Source organism: Bufo gargarizans, chromosome 7 (genome assembly GCF_014858855.1).
Source record: "Bufo gargarizans isolate SCDJY-AF-19 chromosome 7, ASM1485885v1, whole genome shotgun sequence".
Taxonomy (NCBI): Eukaryota; Metazoa; Chordata; class Amphibia; order Anura; family Bufonidae; genus Bufo; species Bufo gargarizans.
In genome coordinates, this window is record NC_058086.1 from 75,874,888 (window position 1) to 75,891,888 (window position 17,001).

At 43.0% G+C, this 17,001-nt stretch overlaps 1 protein-coding gene across 2 annotated transcripts in view; it reads right to left on the reverse strand.

The window, feature by feature from the left end:
- Positions 1 to 17,001, reverse strand: part of MYH9 (myosin heavy chain 9) — a 304,187-nt gene that overhangs the window by 14,887 nt on the left and 272,299 nt on the right. For both annotated transcript variants that reach the window (XM_044302210.1, XM_044302209.1), the window contains 4 exons: positions 14,734 to 14,946; positions 13,206 to 13,367; positions 12,893 to 13,021; positions 7,373 to 7,461 (listed from right to left, as the gene is read on the reverse strand). In XM_044302210.1, the coding sequence (XP_044158145.1) occupies positions 7,373 to 7,461; positions 12,893 to 13,021; positions 13,206 to 13,367; positions 14,734 to 14,946 (593 nt within the window). The remainder of the gene's footprint in view (positions 1 to 7,372; positions 7,462 to 12,892; positions 13,022 to 13,205; positions 13,368 to 14,733; positions 14,947 to 17,001) is intronic.

Genomic DNA, 17,001 nt, shown 5'->3' on the forward strand with positions numbered 1-17,001 from the left:
CTCTCAGACCCAAATGGCCTACTCCTGATGAAGTGTCCCCAAGGAAAAAGGGACACAAACACGTTGAATGGGCTGAGAGAGTTTAGCTTAGGTAGTCACAAGGTGGTACTGCATTTTTTCTGCTGCGCTCCAGATGAATGTGAGTGGGAAATCTGATCAAACATAGATTCCCTACTCAGCATTCGATATGCCCATAGAGCGATCCAGATGGATGGCCAGTGTGACATCTAAATGTGGAGCAATAGTAGAGAATTGCAGAAATAGACGCATATGTTCGGCCGCTATATGACCCTATCTTACAGTGGGTCAATGTGTATATTTACATACGTGGCAGTCTATGTGCGTACTCAGTGTGATAAGACAATGAATAACTAACGTGTCTATATCCTCTCTGTGATTTAGTGGATACTACACTCATTTATTATTGTGCACTAAGTGATGAAATAGAAGGGGTACATACAGTACAGACCAAAAGTATGGGGACACCTTCTCATTCAAAGAGTTTTCTTTATTTTCATGACTATGAAAATTGTAGATTCACACTGAAGGCATCAAAACTAGGAATTAACTCGTGTGGAATTATATACATAAAGTGTGAAACAACTGAAAATATGTCATATTCTAGGTTCTTCAAAGTAGCCACCTTTTGCTTTGATTACTGCTTTGCACACTCTTGGCATTCTCTTGATGAGCTTCAAGAGGTAGTCACCTGAAATGGTTTTCACTTCACAGGTGTGCCCTGTCAGGTTTAATAAGTGGGATTTCTTGCCTTATAAATGGGGTTGGGACCATCAGTTGCATTGTGGAGAAGTCAGGTGGATACACAGCTGATAGTCCTACTGAATAGACTGTTAGAATTTGTATTATGGCAAGAAAAAAGCAGCCAAGTAAAGAAAAACAAGTGGCCATCATTACTTTAAGAAATGAAGGTTAGTCAGTCCGAAAAATTGGGAAAACTTTGAAAGTGTCCCCAAGTGCAGTCACAAAAACCATCAAGCGCTACAAAGAAACTGGCTCACATGCGGACCACCCCAGGAAAGAAAGACCAAGAGTCACCTCTGCTGCGGAGGATAAGTTCATCCGAGTCACCAGCCTCAGAAATCGCAGGTTAACAGCAGCTCAGATTAGAGACTAGGTCAATGCCACACACAGTTCTAGCAGCAGACATCTCTAGAACAACTGTTAGGAGACTGTGTGAATCAGGCCTTCATGGTAGAATATCTGCTAGTAAACCACTGCTAAGGACAGGCAACAAGCAGAAGAGACTTGTTTGGGCTAAAGAACACAAGGAATGGACATTAGACCAGTGGAAATCGGTGCTTTGGTCTCATGAGTCCAAATTTGAGATCTTTGGTTCCAACCACCGTGTCTTTGTGTGATGCAGAAAAGGTGAATGGGTGGACTCTACATGCCTGGTTCCCACTGTGAAGCATGGAGGAGGAGGTGTGATGGTGTGGGGATGCTTTGCTGGTGACACTGTTGGGGATTTATTCAAAATTGAAGGCATACTGAACCAGCATGGCTACCACAGCATCTTGCAGCGGCATGCTATTCCATCCGGTTTGCGTTTAGTTGGACTATCATTTATTTTTCAACAGGACAATGACCCCAAACACACCTCCAGGCTGTGTAAGGGCTATTTAACCATGAAGGAGAGTGATGGGGTGCTGCGCCAGATGACCTGGCCTCCACAGTCACCGGACCTGAACCCAATCGAGATGGTTTGGGGTGAGCTGGACCGCAGAGTAAAGGCAAAAGGGCCAACAAGTGCTAAGCATCTCTGGGAACTCCTTGGAAGACCATTTCAGGTGACTACCTCTTAAAGCTCATCAAGAGAATGCCAAGAGTGTGCTAAGCAGTAATCAAAGCAAAAGGTGGCTACTTTGAAGAACCTAGAATATGACATTTTCAGTTGTTTCACACTTTTGTTATGTATATAATTCTACATGTGTTTTGATGCCTTCAGTGTGAAGCTACAATTTTCATAGTCATGAAAATAAAGAAAACTCTTTGAATGAGAAGGTGTGTCCAAACTTTTGGTCTGTACTGTATATCCTTATACCCTCATACTACGGTGCACATACGTAAATAGAAGACGATAGGCTAACGTACTCTGCTATTTAAAGATTTCTACTACCTGCCTGTCTGAGAATGACAAAGATTTGCCCATTTTTTAACCTACACTTATTTTTTGTTTTATTTTAACCATATTTCAGGCAGTGAGATATTCCAAATACGGTAAACCCGAATACATGTTTTCCGTGAACTTTGTGTACAACCTTAAAGGGAACCTGTCACCTCTACTATGCTACCCTCACTGAGCGTTTCTAAATGTTCATTGTGTTACCCCAAACATAAATTACACTTCATTTCATTTGCAGACGAATTCAATAAGTAATATGCATTTTTTTTACTTCGCCTTTTATGCAAATTAACATGAGTCATATTTTACTTGTGTAACCAGAGAAGAGTAATATTTTCATGCTCTGACTCCTCTCAGGATAATTTGCATATGTATCAAATAGTTTTTTCTTTTACACAATAAAAGCACACAGAGCTATGGGGACTGGGTATTGCGGATGTGCCATCGGCCATCTAGAAACCCATGTCCTCAGCTCTATACCCAAAATGCAGGTGACAGGTTCCCTTTAACCCAATAACCCATAACATCTACAACAACTTCATGAGGTTTTCCAACAACTTTAGTGGGGGGAGACGACTAGGGGGGTTGGGGTGGATGGATGTGATTAAATAAAAGCAGCATTACTTTCACCTGATAAACATCCACCCATAGCAATGTCTGACTGAACATGTGACCTCTGCAGCAAGTCATTGGTAGTAATACCCTCTAGTACTACCTTTACTACTATTACGACTACAATTACTAAATGCATTTTATTGTATTTTTCGCTTTTTGTGTAATCCCCATCTAGTATGTGTTCCATTATTGACAGCGCAGTCCAGTGCACATCTTGTCTGATGTATGCAGTCCTAGAACAGACGTTCGAGGGTGTATATCATTGTTTAAAATGAGAGCAAATAAGGCTACTTTAACACTTGCGTTCAGGGTTATGCTTGTGAGTTCCGTTTGAAGGCTCTCACAAGCAGCCCCGATCGGATCCATACAGCCCCAATGCATTCTGAGTGGATGCAGATCTGCTCAGAATGCATCAGTATGGCACCGTTTGGCCACCGTTCCGCTCAGCAGGCGGACACCCGAACGCAGCTTGCAGCGTTCGGTTGTCCGCCTGGCCGTGCAGAGCCAAACGGATCCTTCCAGACTTACAATGTAATTCAATGGGGACGGATCCATTTGACATTTAACACAATAAGGTGCAATTTCAAACGGATCCGTCCCCCGTTGACTTTCAATGCAAAGTCAGGACGGATCTGTTTGACTAACTTTTAGACTTAATTTTTTTTCTGAAATATAATGCAGACGGATCCGTTCTGAACAGATACCATCTTTTGCATTATAGGAGCAGATCCGTCTGTTCAGACACCAGACGGATCCGCTCCGAACGCAAGTGTGAAAGTAGCCTTACCCATTTGGAATCGCAAATTGGAGCATCTAAACGGGCGAGTTTCAACACAGAGGTGGTAATTTAAAAAAAAAAAAAAAAAGGTTTGCTGCTCACTGAGCTGGGTAGAGGGAACAGTGCCAGGGAGGCTAGCCCTGATCTGTCGCACCCCAACAAGTTTGCACGGTTGGGAGAGGTCAGTTCAGGAACAGCATTGCTGCAGCCGGACACTTCCTCTGCCAGTCATTAAGCAGGGGACCATGAGAGCAGGGCAGACACGTGCTGGTAGTGGGAGACTATTAGGGGTACAGAAAGGGCAGTCACAAAGACAGTGATCGCCGAACAGTGTGTTGTCTTCCTGGCGCTAGAGTTCGACAATCATGGATCAGGTTGACAGATTACTGGGAAGGGCTGGAAAAGATCCAGCCATCATGGTCCATATCGGAACCAATGACAAAGTTAGAGGAAGGTGGAGTCGCCTTAAAAATGATTTTAGGGATTTAGGTCAAAAGCTTAGGGCAAGGACCTCAAAAAGTAGTGTTTTCCGAAATACTTCCTGTACCACGAGCCACACAAGAAAGGCAGCGGGAGGTAAACAAGTGGCTCAAGAACTGGTGTAGGGAGGAGGGGTTTGGGTTCCCCGAGAACTTTTTTGTCAGCTACAGGTTCTATCGTAGGGATGGGATGCACCTCAATGGGGAAGGGGCAGCTGTGTTTGGGGGGGGGGGGGGGCTAGATGGCTAGAAGGTTGGAGGAGTGTTTAAACTAGGGACTGGGGGGAGGGAAATTACGTTATAGGATGCGAAGATAGTGCAGATAGAGACCAGGGGCAAGGTAGGGAGACTGGGGGAGGAAAGGAGGGAGGGACTAGAACAGTTCAGAAGGAAAGATGTAGGGCAAAAAAAATATACATAAACCTTAATTGTATGTATACTAATGCCAGAAGCCTGACTAATAAAACTGGGGAACTGGAATTAGTGATGTGTGATGAGGACTGACATAGTGGGAATAGCTGAGACATGACTGGATGATAACTGACTGTGGAGTCACTGTGGGTAGAAATACATGGAGGCAAAAATAATAATGAATTACTAATAGGAGTTTATTATAAACCACCTAATATACCAGGGTCCATAGAAAATCTACTACTAAACGAGATAGACGAGGTGGCAAATCATAATGAGGTGGTTATTATGGGGGATTTCAACTACCCATATATAGACTGGGAAACTGAAAGCTGTACATCTCAAATGAAAACAGGTTCTTGGCAATAACCAAAGAATTACCTTTCCCAACTGGTTCAGAAGCCAACTAGAGGGACGGACATACTGGATTTAGTATTAACCAATAGGACCTGACAGAACAACAGATGTGCAGGTTGGGGGACACCTGGGAAATAGTGACCATAAAGTATTAACCTTCCAAATTATCCTTCATACGAGCGTTTCTACAGGGAGGAACAAAAATACCAAACTTCAAAAAAGCTAAATTTTGCGAACTAATAGGTGTAACTAACTGGGACAAAGTCCTCAAAAATAAAAACACCGCCACAAAATTAGATATTTTTAAAAGCATCCTAAAATCTAATTGTGAGCCTTATAGGAATAAAGGGTTAAGGAACAAGAAGAATCCAATGTGGATAAATAGAACTGTAACAAAAGCAATAAATGACAAAGAAAGCATTTAAATCAGGAAGCACTGAAAAACTATAAGGAAAAAAACAGAATATGTAAAAACAAATAAAAGCTGCCAAACTAGAGAGATTAATTGCCAAAGAGAGCAAAACTAACCCTAAAACGTTCTTCAATTATATAAATAGTAAAAAGTATAAATCTGAAGGTGTCAGCCCTCTACAGAGCAATGATGGGGAAGTTGCAGAGAGCAACTAGGAGAAAGCTAAGCCATTTCATATTTTTTTCTCCTCTGTATTCACTGAGAAAAATAAACTGCCAGATGAAATGCAGAATGTAAAAGTAAATTCTCCATTAAAAGTGTCCTGTCTGACCCAGGAAGAAGTACAACAGCTACTTAAAAAGATTAAAATGGATAAAATCGCCAGGACCAGATGGCATACACCCCCATATCCTACGAGAATTAAGTAAAGTCATAGCCAGACCCTTATTTCTAATATTTACAGACTTTATACTGACCGGGAGTGTTCCACAGAACTGGCGCATCGCAAATGTAGTGTCAATATTCAAACAGAGCAGGGAAACTATAGGCTGGTAAGTTAAACATCTGTTGTGGGTAAACAGTTTGAAGGTTTTCTAAGAGATGCCATCTTGGAGGATCTCAGTGAAAACAAGCAAATAACATATCAGCATGGCTTCATGAGGGATCGGTCATGTCAAACTAATTTAATCAGTTTCTATGAGGAGGCAAGTTCTAGACTTGACTTCTCCACAGCATTTGACACTGTACCACATAAAAAGGTTAGTATATAAAAGGAGAATGCTCGGACTGGAAGAAAAACGTCTGTATGTGGGTAAGTAACTGGCTCAATGATCGAAAACAAAGGGTGGTTATTAAGGGTACACACTCAGATTGGGTCACTGTCACTAGCGGAGTACCTCAGGGGCTTTATTCTCTTCAATATATTTATTAATGATCTTGTAGAAGGCATGCACAGTAAATATTTTTTTGCAGATGACACTAAACTGTGTAAAGTAATTAACACTGAAGAGGACAATATACAGCTACAGATGGATCTGGATAGATTAGAGGCTTGGGCAGAGAAGTGGCAGATGAGGTTTAACACTGACAAACGTAAGGTTATGCACATGGGAAGGAATAATGCAAATCACCCGTACATACTAAATGGTAAAAATGCTCGGTAACACTGACATGGAAAAGGACCTAGGACTTTTAATAAACAGCAAACTGTGTCAGGTAGCTGCTGCCAAGGCCAATAAGATAATGGGTTAAATCAAAAGGGGCATAGATGCCCGCGATGAGAACAAAGTCCTGCCACAAATCACCAGTCAGACTACACATTGAGTACTGTGTACAGTTCTGAGCTCCTGTGAACAAGGCAGACAAAGCAGAGCTGGAGAGGGTTCAGAGGAGGGCAACTAAAGTAATAACTGGAATGGGGCAACTACAGACCCTGAAAGATAATCAACAATAGGATTATTCACTTTAGAAAAAAAAGACGACTACGAGATCTAATTACTATGTATAAATATATCAGGGGTCAGTACAGAGCTCTATCCCATCATCTATTTATACCCAGGACTGTGAGGAGGGGACACCCTCTGCCTCTGGAGGAAAGAAGGTTTGTATACAAACAGAAAAGGATTCTTTACTGTAAGAGCAGTGAGGATATGGAACTCTCTGCTTGAGGAGGTGGTGATGGTGAGTACAATAAAAGAATTCAAGAGAGGCTTGGATGAATTTCTGGAGTGTAATAATATTACAGGCTATAACTACTAGAGAGGGGTCGTTGATCCAGGGAGTTAATCTGATGGCCTGATTTAAGGGGGGGGGAAAATTCCTTCCCGACTCCAGTGGGGAAAATTGGCTCGTACCTCACAGCGTTTTTTGCCTTCCTCTAGATCAACTTGCAGGATAACAGGCTGTACTAGATGTACTGCTACTACGCACCGGTAGAGTACACAAGAGAAGGGAGGTATTGGAACTGCAAGGGATATATTGTTTTCATTTTAATCACATTTCACCCACGTTTTTTTTTTTTTTTTTGCTAAAAATTTTATACCCCATGCAGTGGAAAAAACTGGAGCATGCACAGCATTTTAACTTAATAGAAAGCAAGGTAATCAATTTTATCAAACTCCAACAAAAGCAGAAATCCTAGGATGTGTATGTTAAGAAAAAAACAAAACATTTCTTACCCTTTACCACTGCTATTTGCAATTTCATCTACCAGTTCATCTCTTTCCTGTTGGGCTTGCCTTTTGGCACGCTCTGCTGCAGCAAGCTCCTACAATTAAAAGTACATGTTAGAGCGAGTACTTTAAAGCTCCTTTTACACTGCATAATTTAGCAGACGATTGTCGGTAAGAAAGCTGTTTGTTAGTGAAGATGATTGCTGCATTTACATATTGCAATGTCCTCCACAATATGGGGAGGAGCGATCGCTAATGCCATCACTGGTCACCAAACCAAATCATTGTTTGCCGGCAGCAGAGGGTGTTTAGACTGCACGATCAGCTGCCAGCAAAAGACGATATAGGTGTCCACATAGTTAGTAAAAATCGGCAGAACCTTTACACTTGCAGATAAGTTGCAAAAGGCGTTCCCATGCTTTGTCCACATTTAAAAAACGTATACAGAGCATGCTTCCAAAGAACCTCAAGGTTGCACAAAGAAAGGGGCTTAAAAGGGCTTCTGTCACCCCCCAAACACCAATTTTCTGTTTTTTGACTTGATAGAGAGATAGATAGATAGAGAGATAGATAGATAGAGAGATAGATAGATAGAGAGATAGATAGATAGATAGAGAGATAGATAGATAGAGAGATAGATAGATAGAGAGATAGATAGATAGAGAGATAGATAGATAGAGAGATAGATAGATAGAGAGATAGATAGATAGAGAGATAGAGAGATAGAGAGAGAGATAGATAGAGAGATAGAGAGAGAGATAGAGAGATAGAGAGAGAGATAGAGAGATAGATAGATAGAGAGATAGATAGATAGAGAGATAGATAGATAGATAGAGAGATAGATAGATAGAGAGATAGATAGATAGATAGAGAGATAGATAGAGAGATAGATAGATAGAGAGATAGATAGATAGATATAATAGGACTTTAGGGATCTGGTAGCCGCTGCATCCTCTGTCTGAAAAAACGCCCCCCTCCTCCACTTGATTGACAAATCCCATGCCTGCACCGTACCGGTCACCATTCGGCGCAGGGGCACTGAGGAAGAAGCAGCCAAGCGAGCATCCTTCTCTCAGAGTGCCTGCGCCAAACGGCGACTGGTACGGCGCAGGATTTGAGCTGCAGGCAGGGCAAGCTGGAGGATGAGAGCAATCGCTGGCCCTGTCAATCAAGTGGAGGAGGGGGCGTTTTTTCAGACACAGGATGCGGCGGGTACCAGCAAGTCCACCCAATTTGCTGGTAGTGAAGAAATTTACATATCACTAAAGTCAGATTTTTACTGAAATTACACCACAGCCTGAGGTAAGAGGGGTATATATCGAATCTGTAAACCTTAGCAAATATATTAAGTCAAAATCTGAAAATTGGTGTTTGGGGCGGGAGGGGGGGGGGGGGTGGGGGTAGGTGACAGAAGCCCTTTAATGTTTATTAAAGACCAATTAATAAAATATGATTAGCTTAAAATGAGCAAGTGTAAAAATTGCCCCCCAAAAAGGCATACGTTACCTTTAATTGCAGTAACTAGTGTAAGGCAGCTGGTGCCAAGGGCAATAACATTATGAGGTATACCAAAAGGGGCATAAGTTCACGTGAGGGGAACATAGTTCTGCTACTTTACAAATTAGTCAGACTACACAGAGTCTTGTGCACTTGTTCCTAAAATTGTACAAAAGGAATGGCAATGCACGAGTATGTTCAAAGACTGGCAACTAAAGTAATGAATGGGTGGACAGCAGTGCCCAGAAAGATCAAAATCAGGGTTAGGCTACTTTCACATCTGCGCTCTCTTTCCGCTACAGAGATCGGTTCATAGTCAATGGTGACCAAACTCAACTGAAAGGAACAGAGTGCACCAGAAGGAATTCCGCTCCATTGCGTTCCCATGATGCACACAGAAGCGCTGCAAGCAGCCTTTTTGAGTGCATCCTGGGATGCGAAGAAAGACTGATCCATCATGACTCAAAGTCAATGGAGACAAATCCATTTTCTGTGAAACAGATCTGTCCCCCATTGACTTACAATGGCTTTAGAGACTGATCCATCATAGCTATTTTAGAGAGAATACAACCGAATCAGTTCATAGCAGATGCAGGTGGTTGTATCATAATGATGGAAGAGCTTTTGCTGATCCATGACTGATCCAGCAAAAATGCAGATGTAAAAGTAGCTCTAGTTTAGGCTTCATTCACATCACCGTTCAGCCTTTCCATTCTCCTGCTCAGTTTAGGGGCAGGATAACGGAAAGGACGGATAAGCACATAACTGACACCAAACAGAGCGCTTAGGACCCTATAGACTGTTATAATGGGGTCCGTTATGTTTCCGCTCAGATGATTATTTTTAGGAACAACATAACGGACCCCATTATAGTCTACGGGGTCCTCAGGCTCCGTTTGACTCAGTTTGGCATCAGTTATGTGCTTATCCATCCTTTCCGTTCTCCTGCCCCTAAACGGAGTAGGAGAACGGAAAGGCTGAACGGTGATGTGAACGGAGACTTAGATATAAATAAATCAAAACCGAGATCTCTCCTGTGATCTATTTATACACAGGACTGTGACTGATGTCAGGGGATATTTTCTACGTGTAGAGAAAAGGAATCTCCGTCAACATAGAAGGCAGTGCTTTACTGTAAAAAGCAATGAGATGATGAAACTCTGCCAAAATGGTTGTGATGGTGAACTCCTAAAAGTTCAAGAGGAGCCTGGATGTGTTTTTGGACTGTATTACAGGTTATAGTTACTACAATTCTGGAAAAAAAAAAGGTTTGATCCAGGGAGTTGCGGTTAATGATTGGAATCGGGGAAGAATTTTCTCCCTAAAAATGAGGAAAATTGGCTTCTACCTCATTTTTTTTTGCCTTCCTCTGGATCAACTTAACAGAACAAGCTGAACTGACAGACGCATCATTTTTCAGCCTTATAAACCATGTTAGATTTCTGTTCTCGGAACTACAGAGCGCCATCCATTGTGTAGTGGACGGAGCTTGTTACTGCGGGACTGTTCCCACTTTCAGGACTGGACCATTTTCTGTTTCTCCTTGCCTTTCCAGAGCCATTATAAAAAATTTCTGTTCATAGCCATATGAGGGACAAACCGTACTTTCTAATGGTACGATTTACTGTTGCAAACTGTTGGAAAAACACACAATACTGCCACAGTTATGGGTTTTGTTTTTACGGCATTCCATTTGGTAAAAATCTGTGCCCTTCAGTCTCTAAGTCAGCACCAATTACAGCAACACCACATTTATACAGTTTTTCTTGTTGTAATACTTAAAAACTATGGAAAAAAAGATTGTTCTCATTTACATCTACAGAACTGTGTGAGTTTTTTGCGCAGCTATCTGTAGTTATCATGATACTATTTCGAGGTGTGTGACTATTTTTAGGTAAAGCGCAAAAAAACGAATTAGCCAATTTTTCCCATTACACCATATTGGATAATTACTGTATTTTTATAGCATGGGCGTATGGAGACACAGATGCCTATAAATGGGGAAAGGGGGAGATTTGATTTTTTTTTTTTTTTTTTTTACACTTTTTAAAAAGTTCACCTGGGGAACTTGAACATGCAATCATCAGCTCCCTTCTGCCAGTGCATTAGGGAAATTCATTACGTTACTATGGAGCTCTGTCACGGGGTCTGCATAGGAACATAACTTTTGCAGCCTCAGATCCTTCACAGGGACAAAGGATGCTATAAGGCACCTTTCACACGGGTGTCGCAGAAGAGGTCCGGATGGGTTGCGGGAAACCAGTGTAGGTACGCATACAATTTCAGTCAGTTTTGTCTGCGATTGCGTTGCTCAGTTTTTTCAGCGCGAGTTCAAAGCGCTTTAATGTGTTTTGCACGTGCGTGATTAACTGAATGTTGGTACCCAAACCTGGACTTCTTTACTCAAGTTCGGGTTCGGTGTTTTGTAGATATTATTTTCCCATTATAACATGGTTATAAGTAAAATGTCCATTAAGGGTTAAAAAATAAATTGCTTACCTCATCCACTTGATTGCGCAGCAATTATCCTCTTCTTTCAGACCTGCGCTGACATCGCGCTCACCACGTGGTGAGCGCAATGACGTCAGCGCAGGTCCTTTTGCAGGAAGAAGAAAGACGACCATAATGGCTGCGTGACCAAATGGATAAGGTGAGTAATTTTATTTTTGAACCCTCAAGGGACATTTTAGTTAGCATTCTGTATTAAAGAATGCTATTTTCCATTATAACCATGTTATAATGGAAAATAATAAGTGAATGGACCTCCACATAGTCTCCTTAGCAACCATCTGTGAAAATCGCATAGCATCCGCACTTGCTTGCAGATGCTATGCGATTTGTACACAGCCCCATTCACTTCTATGGGGCCTGCGTTGCACTAAAAACGCAGAATATAGAAAATGCTGCGATTTTCACGCAACGCACAAGTGATCAGTGAAAAACATTGCTCATGTAAAACAGTCCCATTGAAAAGAATGGGTCTGGATTCAGTGCGGGTGCAATTCCTTTACCTGTGTGGAATTCTCGCTCGTGTGAAAGACGCCTAAGGAATGAACAACTCCCACCGATTGCTGCTAGGGGGAGCCATTCCAGTCCAGGTTTTTGGGTTTTCTACTCAGATGTTGTGGTCACATCTGACCACAGCATCTTAGGGTTTAATATCAGATCAGTGTTATCGCCGATTGCAACCATTAGCCCCCGAAAACCTGACCGCTAAGGCACTTGCTGCACTACTGAGCAGGTGCCATTTTTAAACCTCGCATTTATGCCGTACATGTACGGTGGTGGTGCTGAAGGGGTTAAACAATATACTGACAGTTGAAGCTGGGGAGTTCTGACACCTGCTCAGGAGTCTGGAGGCAGACTCAGCGATTAGTACTTGTGATGAAGCAAACACCTCCACCGTGCAGAGATCGAGGTCTGATTAAATGAAATTTTTTCCCCCTCTAAAACCTAGAAGCATCTTATGGGCAGGTGTGTCTTGTAGGGCAAAAAAGTCAGCAAGTAAAAAGTATTGTTGAGCTTTAATAGCTGTAAACATGTTTGTACAAAACACGAGCAGATAAAAGCACTATATTCTGTGATAGTTCATTATTGGAAAACTATTATATTGTTCAAATGCCTGATGTGGCTCTCATGAGATCCTCTGAATGGGGATTTGGTGGGAAGCTGGGAAAAAATTCCAAATGGGATGGAACTGGGAAAAAAAAAAAAAAAAAAACGCAGTCAGAAGTCTCTGGAAGCAGCTTTTTCCCTCTACCTCAATGAAATACACATACGGCCAAGCAGATGTGTATGGGGAGGCGATGTGAGGGAGTTGGGAGAGATAGCCAATTATTCGGCCAACAGCAAAATGCAGAAAGCACACAGTGGGTTGATAAAAGGATTATAAAAGATAGGTAAAAGGATTCCAAAGTTATTACTACAAAACGACAGTAGTCAGATTGCAAAACTAGCTAGTCATGAAGGTGAAAGCTGGCTGTGCCTTGTGCTAACAATCAGTAGTTCTCTCTCATTATTGGACTTTACCTCCTGCATATGGATCATCTCCGCCTCCAGACTTTTAAGTTTCTTTTCATTTTCTTTAGACTGACTTAAAATATCATCCCTGGATGCTCTAGTGTCTTCCAACTCTCTCTGGTAATCCTTCATTTGCGCCTATTTTGTGAAACAGCAAGAACAAACAAAAATAAAATAAAATGAGAAAAGACAAATGCAGAATAAAAAGTACTGCTGTGATATAGAACAGCAGATACCATGCATTGCCCATCACATGCACCCTTCAAGGTATTTACATTATACAACTATAAATGCTTTGATTGTGTTGAGGAAATTTTGTTACCTGCAATTTACGCAGTTGTTTCATTGCTTCTTCTCTATTTTTGTTTGCAGAGTCAATTTGTCCCTCCAAGTCTTTTAGATCCATCTCTAACTTCTTTCTGGCTGCTACAGCCAATGAACGTTGCTTCCTTTCATCTTCAAGCTCTGCTTCCATTTCTTTTACCTGAAAGGTTTATAATGATGTAAACACAGCTGTAGACATACAAAACACTACATTCTCAAATGTAAAGGGAGAAACAGTTCATATTCAGAGGGTTATTTGTAAAATGTTCAATTGTGTGTCCCTGTGAAGTTGGAGAACATAAACTTGGCAATGAGGATTACAGCCCAGTTTGTGTTTTTTTGTACTTATGCCAAGGTCACTGCTTAGCAACTTAAAGGGGTTGTTCAACCTTTTGATATTGATTGCGTATCCTCAGAATAGGCTATCAATATCAGATCAGCACCTCCACTGATCAGCTTTTAACTTGCATCTCCGTGACAAAACTATACAGCTCTGTCCTCTACACAGCAGGTTAATGCAGCACTGCTTCCCCTGTAGTGACTGAAGTGCATGGAAGCAGTGCTACAGTTACCAGATCAAACGAACAGAGCTGAGTAGTGCTGGAGCTACCAGTCAGGGGGGCGTATTCTCCCAAAACGCAGAGGGGAGGTGGTGTGAAATATGTCTGTCGCAGCACTCTCATGATGTACCATTTTATACTGGATTTAATTAAAGGGATTCTGTCACCAGGATTTACCCTACAGAGATATTCATATGTGCCCATCAGTCTCCTTGTTTTGTATTAAATGATCCCACTCTTACTGCTCTGTGTGTCTAAGGGTACTTTCACACTAGCGTTTTTCTTTTTTCCGGCATACAATAATCCGTTCAGGATGCCTTCAGTTCAGTAGTTTTGACTGATCAGGCAAAAGATAAAACCGTAGCATGCTACGGTTTTATCTCCAGCGGAAAAAAACCCATAGGAATGTATTAGTGCGGGATCCTGCATATATTTATACATCTTTAATGCATAATGTACGTGCACAACTCTCTAATATTCTATTGTATAATGCATGTCCATACCCATCTAACTATGTGGGGATACTTTTTTGGATCCGGCACTTTTATTATACCTTTTAGACTTTATAAAGGAGTTAAACTCCGAAACGCGTTGTCTACTGAATAAAACAGCTATTTCACCAAATGTCCACTGACTGAAGTAGTCTTGTGTGCCAAAGAAATACCCTACTGTGTGCATCCACACACAAACCAGCAACCTCTTCCTCCACAGTTCCTACGAGTCCTTGGCAACTCCACCCTAAGGGACCGAACGGGTATTGGCAGCACCGACCCCCCCCCCCCCCCTTTCTCTCTGTGTACCTGCCTTCAAGGACGTTGTGCTCCAACCCGCACAACACCAAAAGGTGCGCACACTCCAACCACTTCGCTAAACCACATTATCGTTACCCACCACCCTATGAGCGCCTCTCCCTTCTTTTTGTCTCTCGCCTTAATTGCTGTGAATATAATACGTTATAGAACTCACTTGTCTGACAAGTTGTTTCTTCTTGTCTTCACTCTGCTCATCACGACCTTGCAGATCTCTCTCAAATTGTGCCCTCATAGCTTGCAGGTTAACTTCTAAGCGCAACTTGGCATCCTCTGTGGCTTGTAATTCATCTTCAAGTTCCTCCAACTGAGTCTTCATTTCTTCTACTTGCTGTTCCAACGCTCTCTTAGACTTTTCTAGTTCATGAACCTGTGGACAAAAAAATTGACATGATCAAAACACAAAAAAAAAAAAAAAAAAAAAAAAAAAAAAGTGTTTTCTGAGACTTTTAGGCCCCTTTCACATGAGTGAGTATTCCGCACAGGTGCAATGTGCAACACCCCAGAGTTACTTTTATTATATGCCAATGAGCCCCTAGGTGCTATATGGGCGTACAATCAGCACCTAGAGGCTCCGTCCACTCACCCTGTATTCCGCCCAGGTCCTGTGTTGTGCCCGTCTAGCTCCTCTTGATTGATGCCACTGTTCCCTGCATCGTTGGCGAAATACCACGCCTGCGCCGTTCACTTCGGTCTTCGGTGCAGTGAGTGAATGATGCGATCCTGGTGCCGGCTTCCTCACTGCGCCGACTACGTCACAGGGGCAGTGAGGAAGCCGGCACCAGGATCGCATCATTCACTCACTGCGCCGAAGACCGAAGTGAACGGCGCAGGCGCGGGATTTCGCCAACGATGCAGGGAACAGTGGCATCAATCAAGAGGAGCTGGGCGGGCACAACACAGGACCTGGGCAGAATACAGGGTGAGTGGACGGAGCCTCTAGGTGCTGAATTACGCCCATATAGCACCTAGGGGCTCATTGGCATATAATAAAAGTGCATTTTTAACTAAAACGGCTGCAGGGACTAAAATTAGAAACATATTGTTATGAAGTGCTGACATGGGCGCATCGCTAATGTCAGTCAGCTACATAACAGTATTTCTGGTGGTAGAAACCCTTTAATCTTATGGTCCTTCAGAGTGGAACAATCCTGTTCGTAACGCCAAAAAAGCTTTGTAGCTCAGCTGGACGAAATGAAGCAAAAAGTTGCAGACCACTCAAGTTCCAGGAAGAAACCATACCCTGTGAAGATAACCGACTACAGACCAGAGACCCAGGAGAAGCCATATTCCTCCTCAGCTAGTCAGTCCCCAGACAGCAGAAGATAGAAAGCGCAGAAGCCAAATTCCTGCCACAGTTTGGAGCTACTAAGCAGACGTCCTTTTCCTGCAAAGCTCCAGGTACATGATAGAGCAGAAGATATATTCCTGCCACACATTGCCAATACCTGCTGGGACCTAAGACTAAAGCTGTATCTTGCTTGGATGAAAGTTACAACCAGCAAAGACAAGTTTGAACTTCATCCAAGGGTCTGGATCTCAATTACTGCTGCAAATTCCTCTATTACTCCTACTAGCACCACACATTTTATTGTAAGTGAGCCAGGATCCAGGAGTCCAGCCGTATCCAGGTAGGAGACACAGTTGACACCATTACCACTACCATACAGAGATATTACACCACTCTGGCATTCCTAACCTGGTACGTGAGTTACAACACCCTTAAAGGGTTCCTGTGACAGCACCCAGCGCACTCTGCAATTGGCATCACGAACAAACAGACTTTTGAACCCATATCCTGACCCACTGCATAATTTGGCGTCCGTTTAACCGTACCACGGTCCGGCTCATTGCATTTTTGGCGTCACAAACAGGATCGTTCCACTCTGAATGACAAGATTAAAATTATCCCTACCAATGATGCTGCACCTGCTGGTAGACTAGGGTTGGAAGATATCAAAAATATTCCCACGATAAATGCCCATTTAGAAGAAAAAAAACGCATGGGGGCAGCCACAAGGAGGCGTTCTACCGCATGGGGGCAGCCACAAGGAGGCGTTCTACCGCATGGGGGCAGCCACAAGGAGGCGTTCTACCGCATGGGGGCAGCCACAAGGAGGCGTTCTACCGCATGGGGGCAGCCACAAGGAGGCGTTCTACCGCATGGGGGCAGCCACAAGGAGGCGTTCTACCGCATGGGGGCAGCCACAAGGAGGCGTTCTACCGCATGGGGGCAGCCACAAGGAGGCGTTCTACCGCATGGGGGCAGCCACAAGGAGGCGTTCTACCGCATGGGGGCAGCCACAAGGAGGCGTTCTACCGCATGGGGGCAGCCACAAGGAGGCGTTCTACCGCATGGGGGCAGCCACAAGGAGGCGTTCTACCGCATGGGGGCAGCCACAAGGAGGCGTTCTACCGCATGGGG